General features: G+C 42.4%; 1 protein-coding gene across 1 annotated transcript; it reads left to right on the forward strand.

Moving 5' to 3' along the window:
* Positions 1-5,476: 5,476 nt before the first annotated feature.
* LOC139916307 (phosphatidylinositol transfer protein alpha isoform-like) lies at positions 5,477-18,899 on the forward strand. Its single transcript, XM_071905128.2, has 12 exons — positions 5,477-5,603; positions 8,961-8,991; positions 13,239-13,384; positions 13,842-13,933; positions 14,288-14,295; positions 14,847-14,921; positions 15,126-15,209; positions 15,354-15,431; positions 16,824-16,934; positions 17,305-17,427; positions 17,586-17,645; positions 17,761-18,899. Exons 1-11 carry the CDS (start codon positions 5,587-5,589, stop codon positions 17,631-17,633), a joined length of 813 nt encoding a protein of 270 aa, XP_071761229.1. The 5' UTR covers positions 5,477-5,586; the 3' UTR covers positions 17,634-17,645; positions 17,761-18,899.
* Positions 18,900-19,111: the final 212 nt, after the last annotated feature.

The following is a 19,111-nucleotide window of genomic DNA, read 5'->3' on the forward strand; positions in this document are numbered from 1 at the left end:
AGAAAAACAAGCTCTCTGATTGGTCCAGGTTTTGTCTGGATGCTGTGGCTGTGGGACACATCGAGGTGGCATCACTCACCCATTAAATGGTCTTACAGCTCACGTCTCTCAGACAACACAAGCCAGTTTTGCAGAGTTTCCGGTGTGTGCGGTCTACTCCAAGCTGTTTTTTAAAAGTCCTCTGGGAGACTGAAAGAGCACAGACAACTGCTATGGAAGCTCTCTGGCCAGGGGCGCTGCTAAGTACAGCATCGTCTCGACTCTCTGAGGGGCCCCCTCCAGTTTGGCCCCCCCCTGTACTCCCCGCCCCCCCCCCCCCACCCCACCCCCACAAGTGGCGCCCTTGGCCATGACACCTCTGCTTCTAAAGGCCACAACTTCCAGCCTCGCTTTTGGGTTTGTGCTCAGAGACTCAATACGATTCCAGAGACAGCAGTGTCGGTAGCAACGCAGATCGAATACACACGCTATGAGTTCTAGTGTTTTCAACCAGCAATAATGTGCCACAGTAAGATACCACAGCGTGCACGGCTAGGTCAAGCGAGGGAGCACTGCACCGCCTCTGCCTATGTATTGTACATTGCAGTATAGCGGAGAAAAGCACTAAACTCTACAATGTGAACAGTACTGGCTAAACCACACTGCATGATGCCAGAGACAGTGATGTATTTAGACTTTGGAAACACGCAATGGCAACACACTCAGCACACATGGCTCTACCTAGTCCTATATTACCGTTTCACTCAGTCACCGGTGCAGCGAGACGCGCTCACTCGTCACGTCGGTCCGTTTCGTTCTCCCAAGTGCTCATGAATTCCTGTCGTGTGTTACCAGACTATATCACGTTTTGAATATGTAACACTTTGTTGTTTTTCCTCAATTGTTTTTTTACTCGCAATATGATTATAGAGGTGTTGTTTGAATCTTTGTTCTCTATACACGATCCGGCGGCAGTAATGCGGAGGAGGAAATGTGTGCGTGTGTATCGTTTGAGTTGGTAGATAGGAAGGAGGTGGTGTGTTTTAAAGACTTACACGCATGAATTTGAAGTCCTGATTCGCTGTAGCAATAAGTGCTTCTGTGAGGTGCTGGGCAACTTCTCACTCTAGACAACATGACTGAACTCTCTCTCACTCACACACACTGAAGAGTGTGAATTTTATGGACTGTATTTCTAAATCAAAAAGGTGCTAGTTGAATTACAGAAATGTGTCGTTTGCATTTTGTTTTAAGGGGCAGTTGAGTTAAGTTTACCACAAAGGCAACAAAATAGCTAACGTGGGCTGCTTTTTTATCCATCCTGTCAAAGAGCGGTAACAGTTGGTAACTTGTGACACTTACAATGAATTCCAAAGAACCAAATCAAGCTTACACCATTGCTCTCTTGATTCCTAAGCAGTTTCCTGGGTAAATCTGCACCATAACACAAAGTGCAACGCCACAATGTATTTCCTCCGATAGTAGTCAGGCAGGGAGCCAGCAGTCCCCAAGTCTCACTCAGCAGCTCTGCAAAACTTGAATTCACCTCTTTTACAGACATAAAGGGAGACTAAAAGATGCTTGAAGATAGCAGCCTGCTGAATACACATTCCTCCAGCTTCTGTGAGTAGCCGAGTTTGATAGGACTCAGCCAGTGGGTGGACACACACACACACACACATAATAACGGGTCTTTGAAAGGAAGACCGAGAGCAGAAGCGCGGAGTGTGTAGAGGAGGAGACAGAGAGATAATTGCCGTCGGACTTCAGTCTGTTATCTTCAAAACGCCATACAGTAACGTTCCTCAGATATATTTTCTGCCTGGCAGTAACTCACAGAGGCACTTCCAAAGACAGCCATGACCTTGCAGAGTGCCTCTCTATGTGCAGATGATGGGAGGAGTGGATCAAGGCAGGATCTGGCGCACCCCGTCCCCCTCTCCCTCCATCTCTATCGCTTTCATCCATCCATCCATCCATCCATCCATCCGTCCGTCCGTCTGTCCGCAAACACGTCTTGAAAACTGCGATACGTCCGTCGTTGAGTAGCAAGTCGTCCGCAAACAGGTGACAGAGCTGAGAGACAAGCCTCTGCTGCGCTCAGATGCTTCTAATGAATGATTATAGGTGAGAAACAAATGGCACATAATGCACCTTAGACCTCCAAAATGGACCTCAACGCTATATTCCTGAATGGCCTGCCCCCCACTGTGTGCAGCGGCTGCTCGCTAGTTGTGCATGATGCATAGAATGTATCCTCAGAAGCTTCAGATGTAGATTATGTTTTGAAATTTTAGAACATGGGGACGGAAAGATGCTGTTATTTTTGTATTCACAGAGAGCTATCGCTTCACATGTTCTGGATAGCGCCTTCGTATGCACGGGCAGTGCGGGCCGAGTCTTGTCTCTCAGTTCTGGAACTTTCACAAGTGTGGACACAGGCGAATTCATCCTTACTTAGTAGATTGCATGCACGTGGTTCTCTCTAGGAGCCAGGAGATGTGTCTCTTGTAGCATGCTGGTGTTCGTCGTGTGAAAACCTCCTAACCCCAATGTTGGTGATTTTCATGTTTTCACTTCAGTTGATGGATTACATGCTAATCAGAGGGTTGAGAAAGTTCCCTGACCTCTTTGTCTTATGAAATACTTTCAAAACCCATTGGATAAAGTCAAGAATTCATGGCCGTATTTCTTATTTGCTGACATGTTTTGGGGATATGAGGCTTTCACCCGACAGCAACGATATTCTCGTGGCTTGACACGCTGTTAAGACTTGAGATGGCAGGCAGTATACAGATATACTTCGATGCAGTACTTTACTCCAGCGCTATGAATGTGGGTGATGATGGATATTGCTTTTTCATTTGCCTGGCAACCCGTCCTGAATTCACTCTCAGCCCTACCGTGGCCTAATAAAGTGAAATGATTATAGTCCGTTTGTCTTAAACCACAAACATTTACGGCTAATCGGGATCAATGTAGTGTGCAGCAGCATGCGATCAGTCAACCTGGCTCAAGTAAAAGTGGTGCGGGGTGAACGCACGATGAGTCACCAGGTAATATCTTCATTCCCTCAGAATGGGAATCTAATCAGCACTTTCTTACACTGCCATACCTTAAATGTCTCACCCCATCCTCGATGCCGTCACCTTCCCGGTTTGATAGATGCGACTCACCCCGACCCCCCCTAGGATAAGGACTCTAGTTTCACCGATTGATCCGTTGATTGATGTATTGATTGATTCATTGTTTATTCTCTGAAGATGGGAGCCTAGCGTCAGGTTTTTCATCAAGGGTCTTTCAAGACCGGGTGTGACGATGGGAAACAGGAATTTCAGCTGAAACACCAATGCCTTGTTTTCCCTCCCTGGCATGTACCTTTTATATTTTATTTCTACCCAAATGTTCCAATTGACTTTTATTGTCTTTTTTAAGTTTTCTTCTCTGACGTTTACGACACTGTGTATTTTCATGTTCTTATACTGTATATTTGGTTTTCTCTTGTCTTGTACCACATTATAGCCATTGTCATTGACATTTCGAGTCATGTTTCGAGTCGTTTCAACTGAAAGAAAAAAAAAACAGATCAATATATGAAGCAAAATAAACATAGTAATTTGTACAGATGTGTCAATTTTTTTTTATCTTTGGACTTATTTTAGAAAATTTAACTGAAATAATATCTCAGTTCAACAGAATTGGAGGTATTTCACCACATTTCGAATGTTCCTCTGAGAAGATGTAATGATTTTAGATTTTATCTCTTTCAATTACGGAGTGTAGTAGGGTTCAACTGATATGGGTTTTTAGGCTATTCAATATGTTTTGTCAGTTTTCATGCCCAGTATTCCCCAAAAATACAAGTATACCAGAATTGCATTTTTGGCAGGTGAAAAAGCCTCTGAAACAACATTCACACCATGGGACACTAAAACTTGATCAATTATACAATACTTATCTAATCAAACAAATGGCATTATATTGGAGATAGACAGCACTGACTGGCCAATATCTGATTTTTAATAAAAGGCCAAACCCTAGACAGTATTTTGGTCTTGTAAAGGAAGACAAAATACTCTTTCAGAGCAGCAGGGGTCAGACTGTCACTGTAATACTCTTGGTATCTGAAATAGAGTGAAATGGAACAGAACAGAACAGAACAGAATAGAATAGAACAGAATAGAACAGAATAGAAGAAACGTGTGACTGTTACCTACTGTACGGTGTGATGCACAGGACTACTTTCTAGGCAAATCTGACAGACAACAGCAACCAAAGAGTGGCCTCATGCAGCTTTGTTCCTGTAATCACATAGGAACATCTTGGTCTCATAAACATGAACTTCCTAAAATGACATCTCAGTGCCTCTGCTAACAGGAACAGGGACACCAAGACTCTGTGGACGTGAACTGTTTTCAGCAGTCGTCTGGGAGACAGGTTGAACCGGAGTTGGCAGTTTCTCTTTGTGCTGGTTTCGAGGCACTGTAAGAGGCGTTCACCCACTGTGTTCAGTTCAGGCTACTCCACCCTCTTAGCTGATGAGGAGTTAAAACTACACTATCCCACTGTAACATCCTCAGTTAGCTGACTGGCCTAGCTATGATCAGGGATGTAGTGGGAAATAAAAAGGTGGGTAAACTATGACCTCCAGTTGGTGATCATTATAAGGCAAACATCCAGTTATATGAATGTAACAGTCTTATACTTCTGACTATGATGTAGACCTATACTATGTATTTATGTCATCTTTGTCAGTCTGCAAAGGTGCTAAACTCTATTCTGCAAATAAACTGAGAAATGATTAAATGAACTGATAATGAACTGTTTAGGTGGGTTTACCTTCCACTACATCCCTGCCTATATAAACCCCTGTGTGAACTTCTACTTTACACTATAGCAGGTACATGTTAATGGCAAGGCTATTGGTGCTTAAAACTGAGGTGATGATGAGTACTACTATTATTATTATTATGACTATGATTAAAGTAGTAGCAGCAGTAGTAACAGTAGTAGTACTAGTAGTAGTCTACTAGTAGTCTACTAGTAGTAGGCTGCAGTAGCAGTAGTAGCCTAGTAGTAGCCTAGTAGAATAGTAACATTAGCAGCTACAGCAGTAGTAGTAACAGGTTAGTTAGCATTATACAACGGGTTCGGGTCCAGTAACAGGCTAACTAGCTACTTTGAGGTTTGCACAGAAGAATTCAGCTTACTTTTTTCCCAATCGTCCTCCTCTGACGACCGTTCATAATTAAGGTCAAGTAGTAACAAGTTAGTAATAGTAGATGTAGCAGTTACTTGCAGTAGTAGTAATAGCAGTAGGGCTTTTGTCATACACAGAAAATTATAACTGACGCACAGCATACAGTTCATAGTGGTCAGATAATGGACAACACAACGCGCTTGAATGAAACCTGAAGTTACCTGAACCTAAGGTGGGTGTTTCCTCCTATTTTCATGCCGCGCCCCTTTGGGTAAACGGCATAGTCCAGGAAGAAAACTCAACACACCAAACGTCAGGCGGAGACTAAACGGCTGCTGTCAACTTTGAAGAGGCTTTCTAGGGTTTTGTACATTATATGCACCTTTTGGACGGAGGGCACAGCAAGCATGCTCATTAAAGAATTGTGAGTATTATAGCTCAGGCTGAAACTACGTTGTTTTATCGGGTATTGCTGGAGAACTGAGAGAAACAGGCCCGACCAGTGTCACTGTCGCACTGTTTCGTTAGACACAGAATTAATCAACTTTTCTCAAATGAATATTATTACAAAACGGGTCGGGAGAGCAGTGGTCTGGTTTCACTGTTACCCATTAAGCTATAGTGTTTTTGCATTTGTGATGGCCTTCCCTTCGTTGATCTTCTTTGTTTTCAGCACCTGGCTTACTTGAATGAGTTGTCGAAGTCTGTGAAGGGATAAGTAGCCCCGATGCGTGCTGATCTCTTTTGTCTGGAGTGAACGAAATGCCAAACTCCATTCAAAAATCTGACATTTTAATGTGTCAATTGGTTAAAGTATACACCGCGTAAAATATGCCTGAAGACCTTTCCTGAATTTGGGGGAGACACTCGTCATTTCGGCATACATAAAATCCTCCAATTCTCCATCCAAAGAGCACTTCGTTTCAATAAAGTCTCAACGTTTACAATTGAACCAACCATAAAAGCTGGAATTTTATTGAAATAAGTAATGCTTTGTGGAATATATTTATGCCGAAATGAAGAATGGCTCCTACCGATTCAGAAAAGGTCTTGACTCATGTTTTTTGAGGTATGCATCTGAGCCCATAAGCAAGACTACATTAATTTGACAGATTTTTGAATGAAATTTGGTGTTGTAGAGCTTGGCACATATTGGGGTTAGTGAAGCTAGTGAGTGAATGAATGCATGGGGTAACTTAACGTTTGTGAGTGAAATAATGGTTGGGTTCATCAGGTTTTTGCTTTAAATTCCTGTAACATCTAAGCCTGGGAGTTTTATGAGTGTCATGGTGTCATCATGTCATATGCACATCATTGCAGGACCATCATCCAGTCCGCTGTCATCTGACCACAAAGTACAAAGTACACTAAAAAAAACATTGTAAAATGATTATGTTTAGGATAAGCCTATGCCTCGAGAACATCTCCTCTGCCTTGGCCTTGTCTGACAAGATTGACTGAGGCATTTTGTACGAGTGCTCTTTATTTACTGTAGATCCTTTGAAATCCGTGAGAAGAGGCTGTGGGTGGGCGGTAGGTTCAGGGCCATTGATCTGCGTCTTTGCCAGGCCACACCATTTCTGACTTATCCCTGGTGACCTTTGGTTTACCATCAAACAGGACGGAGTATCACCAGTGATTTTGTTTTACAGCACCTGTTGCAGTACCTCAAATTCAATGCCAATTCTAAAACCTTTTTTCAATACCTTTCTTTATTGAATAGAAGCATAAGCTAGAAAGGCCTTCACTTTGCTTCTCTAAGTTGAATGGGAAGAATCCAACATTTTGAACCTTTCCACTACCTTTCAATTTCTTTTGATGCCTTAAAATCGACTTTGATATCAAAATTGGCGCTGCACTAAAAGTATTGAATTTCAATATGCAGTTTTACCAAGAGACTCTGATGAGCAATAAGGCTATTCCTCTAACATTATCATTTACTGTCTACCTAGGCTAAGAAGTGGAGATTCAAACAGTTCCAAATACAATATAAACAAAGGTCGAGGTAAATTGACCCTTTTAGTTCAGAATTATGGTCAGAACTCTTTTAATCAGGTGATGCACACTGCCTCGTGTTATTGTCAGTGTGGGACTGGAGGCCAACTTTTTTTTTAATCAGCCATCATGTCCAAGCGTGGCAGGCTCCTCTTCCACTCTGATCTGTTCTAATGAAATATTCAGACCTCGCTAGACTGGCAACAGGTGGCGATTAATTGGCTATTGTATCATGGCACACAAGAGGAGGATACACAAAGGCCACACACACACATGCGTGCACACACACGCCTTGCCACATTAGTTCTAGGCTTAATTGTCCTCTCGCAGTGGCAGCTTTCATTGCAGTTTCTATTTCCTCTTCTCTCTTCCAGTCATAGCAGGATCTTCAGGTCTGCATCAACAGAGGGCTAAACATGTCTGGCGGCTCCTCAGTGCTCCTTATAAATAGGCTATTAGTCAGTCAGACAAAATACACAATCGACAAACTACTCAACAGTGCTTTGATGGAAATCCTGACTCATGATATTGTTATGGTACAGGCTGTCCAAAAAGTCTGGAATCTCAGGGATACGTAACAATATATATATTTATGCCTTTTTTATGCCTGCATCCATGTGCTGATGTCGCTAACAGACTGTAGGATTTTCATTAGGTCCTTGTTGAACTGCCATGTCTCCTCTATAGGCCAGCTGGTGGCCCGTAAGTTACTGCCCCTGCTGACGCTCATTTTCACTACAGTTGGAAGATTCATTTTTTCCATTTCACATTTATATATAATTCAAATGGCCTGTGGAAGCTAGTGGAAGGTTCATGTCATGTTCCCTGGTTTCCTGATAAGAGAAGTCTTGTCGTTTTACATTAGCTAGTTTGAATCAGGTTTTACATATTGGTGTGTTGGACTAAGTGGGTTTAGTTCTAAGTTATTGCAGTAGACTTTACTAAGTGTATGTTAGCAATAACGCTAGTTGTTAAGTTGTAATACTGAGCTATTTTTGGTGATTTGATTTTATACGTTATTTGCCAAGAAGCTCACGGATGGCAAGCATGTAACTAGCACTAAGCTAGTTTTCACTTGTTTCTTGTTGCACTTGTTTTCCCCACACACACTAATTGTCAGTATGGCGGAGTGCTCCAACCCTGCGTTCAACTCTCTGCAAGCAACTTGGTTGATGCTTCATTCTGACTGACTGTAGGCTATGAAATGGTCTGCATGTCTTTGAACAGGAAAATCATGTATTTTTTGTTGCTTTGGTATTGCCTTTCATAACATTACATCATTTTGAGGCGTAAACTTAGCTAGCCAGCAAGCGCTACTCAGGTAGCATTAATTGAAAGTAAACAGAACAATGACTTCAGATCTTACCATTGACCCCAATGATGGCTGCAACTATTCTCCCTGCACTGTTTTTGAGACATTTATTCCTGTAGTCTGTAAAATAAAAGCAGAAGAGAACTGGGAAGTTTTGAATGGCTGGAATCATTTTCTTGTCCATTTTGCACTTTCCAGGTGGAACTATTGTTCATGAAAGGAAAACGCATCAGTAGGGAAACAAGGAACCACAGAAATCTCATTGGCTGTTGACGGTCTGAAAAGATGCAATCAGATCACTTAAGCCTGCCACTTGGACTAAAGGGCGATGCGTTGCTTTGCTGAGTTATGATATCATACTGTGATTTACTTACTGTAGGTCAATGAAACATCTTTTACTGTTGTATTTCATGTTTTAGTGCTGACTGGGATAGCTGTGCCATAATGTTTTCTCTCACTCTTTCTCTCTCCTAGCCGAATCGTCCTGCCCATTTCAGTGGAGGAGGTAAGGACCGAGCTGCCACCTTATTCATCTGTTGTTTCTTCACTCTCCTCTTCTCATCAACTGCTGGAGACAGCATAGGAGACACAAACCATTACAGCACATTTTAGGCACTTAAGTGGACTGTCTTTACAAGCAACAATAGCCAGGAGGTCAAGGGTTCAGGGATAGGGTTCAACCAATAATGGGTTTTGAAGGCAGAAATATACAAATATTTGTGGGAACAGCCTCTGAAACAGCATTTAGACGATCATCATGTGACACTAAAACTCTCCACTGAAACCCATAAGAATGAAATTATGTTGGGATCTGCAGCTCCTTAAAGGAAAAATCAAATCCACCCTTGTACACAGTTAGATATCATCAATCTGTGATGTTCAATACATGATAATTATTGTGTAAAAGGTTTATAGTTTTCTCAAGTGATCCACTATCACAGGGTTTCACCATAACTCTCTAAAGTTGATCAAACTACATTATTTTTCAGGTATTTGAAATGACTGTGAAGCAGCTTGGTAGACTACAGTTTCAGAGTAGTTACCCCAGCATTTAGTTAGGAACTGGTGGGGTCTATATTTGCTCTGGTGGGAACCAGCTGAATGCTGAATTGCTGCTCAAACTTCCCCAAGCCGTTGATCAACATTTTTCTCTGATGTTCCTGTTTCTACAGATGATTAAAGGCGCACCAGAATGAATGGGTTCATCTGCATCCTTGGGATTTTATGCATACTGTACTCGGTGGTAGCTGCCCAGACATGCAGTGTTGTTGTAGACTTTAGATGCCCTTGCAGTTAAAACCCTTTACTGTAGGCTTCATATCAGGCCCAGAATTTATTTAGCTGTGTTTTATCTGCCATGCCATCTCGGCTGCTACCATATCACCAAGTGTGCAGGTTCAACTTCCTTCTATAGATTTGTCCTTTATGGGAGGCTATCTATGCTTTTCTTTTACCTACCTCTCTGTGTCTGTGAACCCCCTCACCTCTTTATTTAGCGATCATTTGCTCAATCTACTCTCCATTTAAGCCAAATCTTCTATCCCACAACACTGATATTCGTCATCTTTCCATTGCTTCCACACTAAAGCAGATCAGACAGTCAGAAGCCAATATTGCACTAAGCCACGTTATCGCAGTTTGTCGTACGACCGGCTTTCCCTCTGATCCCTCTCAGTGTCAAAGTCATTATCAGTAGTGTTAGCTGGATTCCTTGGTTAGTCGAGTAAGTGTGACAAGTATGAGAACTCCTGCTGAAGCAAATCTGAATTAAATGGGGGGCGGAGTGTGAGTGTGTGTGTGTGTGGAGGGGGGGGGGGGGGGGGGGGGGGGGGGGGGGGGGGGTTTTTTAGCAATGGACCCCAACTTCCAACGTCCTGAATTTTGAAATTTCACCATCAAGGAAATACCTGTAGTCAAGTGTAAGGAATGATATATTAATTTCAAATAAAACCAACAAAATTAATGATTTTCAGCACGAGCCGTTTTGTGATCACAGCGCTATCAGCTATTTGCTGGATTTTTTGTTTGTGGTTGCTGCAAAGCATGAACTCAAATCTATAACTCAATAAGTGCATGTGTGTTAAGTAGGAGCAAAGTAAGTCTGACATAAAACTTAAATCATGATGTATGACGGCTTCAAACAAGCTGTTGCTTTGAGCGGTCAACTTGTTATTCCCTCGTGACGTAAATGCAGCATTAGTTTTTAATCCATAGAACATTCAGTCATGCCCCGCTCCTTATGTTTATCAGGGGATCATGTGACTTGAGACTTGAACCTGTAGGGCCACTTTTTCACCGACAAACTTGATAGACACAGAGCAGTTTTCCTGAACATTTTGTTTTTCGTCTGACATTGATGACAGGCTCCATTCATGTTCAGCCTGTTTTGTTTGTAACTGCAGCGGAATATCTTGTTCCCACCCTTGAGCTGCTTGTAAAGGCCCTGTGTTGCGTCGGACCGTCCATGACAGTAAGAAACACACTAGTTCTGCACGCCAAGTGACATTCCTAAGCTGCTGCTCACAGAGGAAAGACTGAGCATCCGCAACAACCAAAACAAGTCGCCGGCCTGGAGCGGCGCTCTGTCTCCAGGGGGAATAGGGCTCGGCCTGATCCAGACTCAACCTGGTAGACCTGCTGGGACGATTTCAACCCTGGCAGTGAACTTTTTTGTCCTGCTATGCTGCAAAGGTCAGCAGATGCGTCATGTCGGTCTCCCCAACCCTTACCTAAATCTACAAATAGCTGGACAAATAATCTTGAATCTTAGATATTTCCTGCAGCTACGATGGAGTTTGACAGCAGAAAATGTTCAGCGATCTAAAACATCAGGTTTTGGTGTCAGTCCCTCTAGCTTCTTTCTAGAGCCGCCATTTTCCAGTCAGGAGCCCTTGCGTCATGAAATCAGAACCGTTTATTGCTCAAATGGTTATACAGTTGGTACAGGTTCTGCTGTGTAGGCTGCTCCCTGTATGAATCCAAGCAGCATGCTAAAGAGACAAGCCTACAGAAACATACCATTGTGTATTTGATTAGTAAGAAACCAGACAGGAGGAGGCTGGGGTGGTGGAGGGAGAAACAGCAGTGTGTCAGGTAGGAGCCACAGGGATGAGTGCCAAACATGATTGGTGTTTATTTAGGTCAGCTGATGTAGCACGCATGACTTGTGTTTCCTGCTTGAACTAATGCAAAGCTTCAATCATACAATCATACAGGGAGAAAGTGGGCTCCTAGGCTATTGCTAATGCACAGAGAACCTCTTTCTCTGAGAGTTGTCGAAAGGCATTCTGGGAAACGTAGGAAATCACTAACTTAAGTGGGTGAGGGAAAGTGGGTGCACCAAAAAAGTAAATTGCATCACTTCATCACAAAATAACTCCTGGAATACATTGAACATCACAAATTGATGATATTTAACAGTCTAAGACTTTCCTTTAGTAAGCCTTATTCACTATGACAGCATTCAGCATTGCATGAAACATCCCATAGCTTTTTCTGTGTGTGTGTGTGTGTGTGTGTGTGTGTGTGTGTGTGTGTGTGTGTGTGTGTGTGTGTGTGTGTGCGCGTGTGCGCGTGTGTGCGTGTGTGCGTGTGGGAGTGTGCGGGCCGGGCTGACGCAAACAGTAATGTGAGTCACTCTCCATTGTCACAACGCTACTGACTGACTGACTCAGGGAGGATAGGGACTAAGGGGGGTGGAGGAGGAAGAAGAGGAGGAAGAAAGAAGAGGAAAGAAAAAGTTTGTAGAGGACAAGCAGTTTGCTGACTGTGACGATTTTAATATGCTGAAGTCAGTGTCTGTGATAACTAGAGGGAAATGGTTAACTAAGGTCACGACAGTAGGAGTTTCCACAGGGGTCTTTCCACACCCTGGGGGGGGGGGGGGGGGGGGGATAATCTCATGTTTTTCATGGGATTTACACCCTTGGATGCAATAAGAAAGTGAAAATTGTGCTGTTTGTTGTTTTGCCAAAGTTGTATATGGTAGTCTAGAATATCACTGATGTTTGCATGCATAGTCACTACAGCAAGGGATACAATAAGGAAGTTGTTTTGGAAGAAATCATGTAAATTATCACTTTTTTCCAAACATTTAGCTGCCCAGTAAGCTAGTTAGCCATTAGCCACTAGCTAGCCAACAGCTAGTAGTTAATTAGGCCACCTGTGTTTTCTTGGCAACAGTTATTTTTTCTTAGTTATTTTAGTTTAATTGGTTTATCAAGTGGATATGATGTTACCAACCCGGTTCATTCACTGAGATAAAACTACATTTTGGGTATCAACATGAAAAAAGTTAGCTACCATCCAAATGTGAAACTCTCCCACCAAGTGGGGAGGCGGCGGCAGCCTTCCAGTCATCACTCAGGGAACAAAAGTCCCTTGTGCCCAAAATGGCATGTAGCTAAAGAATAAATTATTTAAAATATTTGAAGTTATTTTCACCTGAAAAAATACTACATAGGTGTGTTTCCTAGACCTAGCAAAAACATTTCCAGATAGTACCAGAGAATACACTATATACTTGTACATTAGCAGAACCCTTTATGGCAATATGAAAACACTTTAAGAATGCTTCTCTACAGCCTCATCCTCAAATGGATCTACAGAGAACACTGACATACTGACACTCTGTCCTCTAAGGAACCATTTAAGAACATGAATACTCCAACTCAGCAGTATTAAAAGAGCTTTTAAAGAAAGTTGTGTTCCTGTGAGCAGCGCTGACCGTCCTCTCCTCTCCTCTCCCTCCAGTACCAGGTGGGCCAGCTGTACTCTGTAGCGGAGGCCAGTAAAAGCGAGACGGGGGGAGGAGAAGGAGTGGAGGTGCTGGTCAACGAGCCCTATGAGAAGGATGGAGAGAAGGGACAGTACACCCACAAGGTCTACCACCTGCAGAGGTAGGCGGCTGCGGGACAGGGACGAGAAGTACTGTGTCCTACGTCTCTGTGTGTGTGTTTGTTTGTGTGTGTGTGTGTGTGTGTGTGTGAGTGAGAGAGCATGAATACATTTATTAAGTTCTTGAGTGTTTTGTGATTGTACATACTCCTGTGTGTGTGTCTCTGGGCTGAATTAGGGTGCTGTCTCTTTTACTTGCACTTAAAACATTTGATTGAGAAAATACATTCAGCCTTGTTAACATTTGTCAGGTAAATCCTGTCTGCATTTTCCACAATAAAATGTTTTAAATGAGAGCAAAAAGGAGTATGTGGTAGTTTGTATACATGTTGAGTTAATGATGCAACAGGACATGAAAATCTGTTCTATTGTTGACTGCAACTTGTAATTTGTAACTACTCTTTGTGTGTGTTTGCTAGTCTAAATCCTCTATATCAATGTGTGTCTTTCTCTCTGCAGTAAAGTGCCAGGTTATATCCGAGCCCTGGCACCCAAAGGTTCTCTAGAGGTTCATGAGAAGGCCTGGAATGCATACCCTTACTGTCGAACTGGTGAGTCCCACCAACACACACACACACACAGACACACACACACACAAAATGCTGGGTGACAATGAATAATTTAACACTGCGCACAGGTTAGCCACCCATTCTCAGTGAATGCCTTTTGGCCCCATTCTATAGTAAGGACTGTAGCAGGATAAGACTGATAACAACAGTTTGGTGACAAGATATTAAAAGTTATTTGTTGCAGAATTTAATAAACACGACATGGACCATATCAGATTTCAGATAAATGAAAAGCGTGACACTTGGAAGCTGTGTGTTTTAGTTTCAAACCTTGTCTCCCCCTTCTCTCCTGATCCATCCCTTTTCCACCATGATCCATCTCCTCCTCTGATGCAGTTCTTACAGTAAGTGTCCTTTTTATATCTTTTTATTTTTACTTTTTAACTTTGTAGGTAGGTGTGTTTCCACACCGGGTTCAGGGGCATTTTGAATCTAACTCATATTTGAAATTTGGGCCTGCTTTTATACCGATAGCAAGGGTAGTAGAATGAAAATGTGATTGAAATTACCCTAGTGCTGTTCCACTGAAACACTGTTCAGCTTTTAACGTGATGAAAGATGAGATGGTAACGGTGTCGCTTAGACGAAAGAAGACACGGCGATGCAATGATGAGCTTGACTTCACACAGCGGCTGTCGTGTGTGTGTGTGTACGCATGTGCACACGTACATGTAATGTTTATGTGCAGACATGAATGCACAGTGTCTTGTCTCAACCTGAGTGGATTTGGAAATATGTTAATTTAAATGTAATGAAAATGGAAATAATGTCAGTGCACATGTAAAGGAATCACTATGGAGTGGGTGTGCATGTGTGTGTGTTAGTGTGTGTGCACATGCATGCATGAGTGCTGACTGTCGACTGATCCTGTTATGTGTCTCCCCCCTCCCTGCAGAATGTCTACATGAAAGACAATTTCATGATTAAGATCGAGACGTGGCACAAGCCTGATATGGGAGATCAGGACAATGTAAGTCATGTGATCTGGTAACATATCAATGCATATCAATACATTTATCTATATCCGCTGAGAATGAGCATCAACTAATTCTGCTGCTGCTGCAACACAAAACAATGCAACTTTAAAAATGGAATAATTTTCTGTACATCACTCAATCTGAAATCAATTTTCACAAAAGGACCTAACCTGATGGTTGATCATCCGTCTCTGCAGGTACATGGACTAGATGAAGAATCATGGAAGAATGCCGTGGTTGAAGACATTGACATCGCTGACAGAAGTCACATAGGACCAAAGGTGAGAGCAAAAGATTAGCGAATAGTCACCCTCCTTCCTATCTAGTCAGCACATCTATTGATCAAACTATCCAGAATAAGAGAAACTTACTGTTAGTTATGCTGTATACTATATGTCATTGTATTGATCGCATCCATTCCATAGGACTACAATCCAGATCATGATCCTGCCACCTTCAAGTCAAAGAAGACGGATAGAGGGCCTCTGGGACCTGACTGGAAGGTACTACATTCCCCATAGTCCTTCACTGTAGCTCACTTGACTAAAAAGTGTGCTTAAAGTGGGAATTCCGAATGTATGGAATGTTTGTTATACCCAGTATCCACTTTATTAGGTACTAGCTAGTAGCAGGCAGGACCCCCTTTTGCCTCCACAACAGCCTGAATTGTTTGAGGCCTGGATCCAATAACGTGCTGGAAACGTTCCACAGGGGTCTCGGTCCATGTTGACTCGATGGCATCATGCAGTTCTTGCAGATATTTTGGCAGCTGTGAACATCCCTGTCCCACCTCATCCCAAAGATGCTCTGTTGGCTTGAGATCTGGACTGGACTGAAGACACTGTCATGATCCTGGAACCACTTTCCTGCTGGAAGTATCTGTTTGAGAAAGAGTAGACCGGCCTTGAAGAGATGCACCTGGTCGGCTACAACGTTTAGGTAGTCTACTAAGAGGCCTAATGTGTGCCAGGAAAACATTCCTCACACTATGACACCACCAGCAGGCTGTACTGTTGACACCAGGCAGGATGGATCCATGGATTCATGCTTTTTACACCAAACTCTGACCCTCTGAACCCATCAATACGTCGCAGCAGAAACCAGGATTCACTGGCGTATTTCCACTCCTTAGTTGTCCAGTTGGTGATCACATGCTGACTGTAGCCTCATGTTCTTGTTAGCTGACAGGAGTGGAACCCAACATCTCTTCTTCTGGTCTTCTGCTGCTGCAGCCGGTCCAGCTGAAGGTTCAGTGTTGTGAGAAAACCTTCTGCACACCACTGTTGCACTGAGTCGTTATTTGCGTACTTGAAGGACGCCTGTTAGCTTGGACAAACCTTGCCATTCTCCTCTGAACTCTCTCATCAACAAGATGTTTTCCCCCTCAGGACGGCCGCTGACTGGATTTTTTTGTTTAGCGCGCCATTTCCGGTGAACTCGAGACACTGTGGTGTAGAAAATTACAGAAGGTCGGCTGTGAAGATCAAAGCCACAGTGAGTCACTTATTTATACGTGGCTCAGTCTAGAGGAGAGAGCTGTTTGCATAAACAAAGACATCTACCTAATAAAGTGGATACAGTGGTAAGACTAGTGGTAAGACCATAATATATTAAATGTACAGTAAGATGATAATGTATTAAATGTACAGTACTTGTAAACAGTTGAAAATATGTCCGCTCTCCAAAGAAGACATGCTGCAGAAAAGTGTTTTGTCTAATTAAAAAATATCAAAATGGATTGTCTCACTGATGTTGGATGACTTCTGTGATAAATCCATCATTAAAGCCCATTGTAGGGATTTATGAAGGCATATTGTGTTTTGCACAATTCCCTCCTTGAAGGCATATAAGCTTTTTGTGTTTTTATGTTTGTGTGTGTACGCCTGTGTTTGCAGAATGAACTCCTCAACAACCCCAGCTGTCCGCACATGTGTGCCTATAAGCTAGTCACGGTCAAGTTCAAATGGTTCGGACTGCAGGGCAAGATAGAGAACTTCATTCAAAAGGTACAAGATTGTTTAAAAATCATGCATGTATGATGTAGATTGCCTTCTGGTGGCCAAAAAAAGATATGATTGCTGCACAGAAGAAAGGGAAGGAAAACCATGTCACATGTTTCGCTGTCTACTTTACCATTTCCCTTTCAAATTCAAATCAGCTTTATTGGCATGACAGGAAAGAGTTGCCAAACCAATACAGTGCTTCAATTGTAATAACATTGCAAACATTAACCAATAGTATTATATTAATATTAACCAATAACTTGTCTCTCTCTATCATCTCCTTGTGCTCTCTCTCTCTCTCTCTCTCTCGCTCTCTCTCTCTCTCTCTCTCTCTCTCTGTTTCTAATGACCCCTCACCCCCCCCTCTCTCCAGTTAGAGAAGCGTTTGTTCGCCAACTTCCACAGACAGCTGTTCTGTTGGATCGACAAGTGGATCGATCTGTCGATGGATGACATCCGTCATATGGAGGATGAGACGAAGGCGGAGCTGGACGAGGTGAGCGCAGCGCACACCGCACCGCTCTTTAGGGCTGTGCAGTGAATTATCTAGCTCTAAGTTAAAGCCTCTTTGTTTCATCACTCCCCGCCTCACTCCTCACATGATTCAGTTATTTTAGTACACCTCTCATAAATGTGTGTCTTGCCATGTTGTAGATGAGGAAGACGAAGGAAGTTAAAGGCTTGGCAGCTGATGACAACTGACCGGCATACACAGTAAGTATTGCGTCATTCTCTTGATGAGATTTAACCTGGCAAGCGTTAACATGTTTGCATTTGAACACGATCAATCTGTCACATTTTCTAAACGTATCCTCTTTTGTCTCTACAGATCGGCTCCTGATACAGGAGGCCTTGCCTGCATTCAGCACACTCTACTCCTTGGACACTGGATCTACAACATCTGGATAGGCATAATCAAGAATACCACAATTCCACCCCAATAAAATTTGCTCTTAATAAGAGCTCAGTACTGTAAAGCAATTGTATGTATGTATATACATTTGAATACAACAACCACCTTAGTTTTCTAAGAGACAAGTTTGCAAGTTGGGGAATCCGTTTTGAGGTTGAGGCTCTCTTGCTTACACCTATCCAGTCCTCTTACATCTCAAGAGAGTAGGGAATAGGGTGGATAGGCGAGGTTTCCTAATGGGCTGGCTGTGATGTAATACTATCACTATTATACTTTTTTTTTTTTAATGAATGTTATTGTCGTTTGGGCTTTTGTTTTTGTTCTTGATTTAGTGTTTTCCAATTGTCAGTGATTCATCATGTGTTTACTAACTGGAGCCAGGTAGATTTTCCAGCAGTCTGCATCCACAAATACTTCATAGATCTACAGTCACTGTTAAATGCCTTTTGGAGGCAAGTGGACTAAAATACCGTAGGCTGCAATGTTTTTAAGAAAATCAGTTTTCGTCTCCTGCTCTCAAATGCACTTGTTTTTAATGGTGTTTTGTCAAACTGAAAGTAATTTGATTTATCATGACATGGTGGATGGAGTCACTGCAGTGAAAAAAACAGGCTTTGATTTCCAAAAAGGCCATTACGGCAAGGAATCAATCTCTGTGGTTTCCATTGAAAAGACTCCACCAGAGTCACTGATTATACTTTCAGATTAGTATCATCTATAATCCTGGTCCTACTGCACCTGCTGTTGGTCAGTTTAGCTTCAGACAAAGATGCCGACTACTGTTTCTCAATTTTTATTATAGTTTTGGGTTGAGGGGTTTGAGTGTTGGTGATCTTGGGCTATGCAAGAGGAACATGAACTCAAAACAAAGGACACATGAAGCAACTCTTTCTCTGTAATTGTTCACAAGGTAGGCCTACTTAATTGTAAGTCTTGTTTAATTTTTCCTGTGTTGAATTAAATTATCTGTATTTTATTGGAATGAGCAGCCGTTTTGTGTAATGAGTCCTCCACAAGATTGTGTGTTATATTAAATACAAAATATTTATCCTTTGCTTCTTGGACTTGTTTACTTTTGTTGAAAGGCTGATTGCTGCCTAGTGAGGTAAACCTCTTATCCAGCTGTAGCTCTTTGAGTCAACACTGGTTGTGGGCTGCAATCACTTCACAAATGCTTAACTTTAATCAGAACATTTCCTAACTTTCATGATCGTAAAAACACAAAGCCATAATTCTTTTTTCTAGTTTAGAATAGAGAAATGTTGGC

The sequence above is a fragment of the Centroberyx gerrardi genome, chromosome 6, assembly GCF_048128805.1.
Source record: "Centroberyx gerrardi isolate f3 chromosome 6, fCenGer3.hap1.cur.20231027, whole genome shotgun sequence".
Taxonomy (NCBI): Eukaryota; Metazoa; Chordata; class Actinopteri; order Beryciformes; family Berycidae; genus Centroberyx; species Centroberyx gerrardi.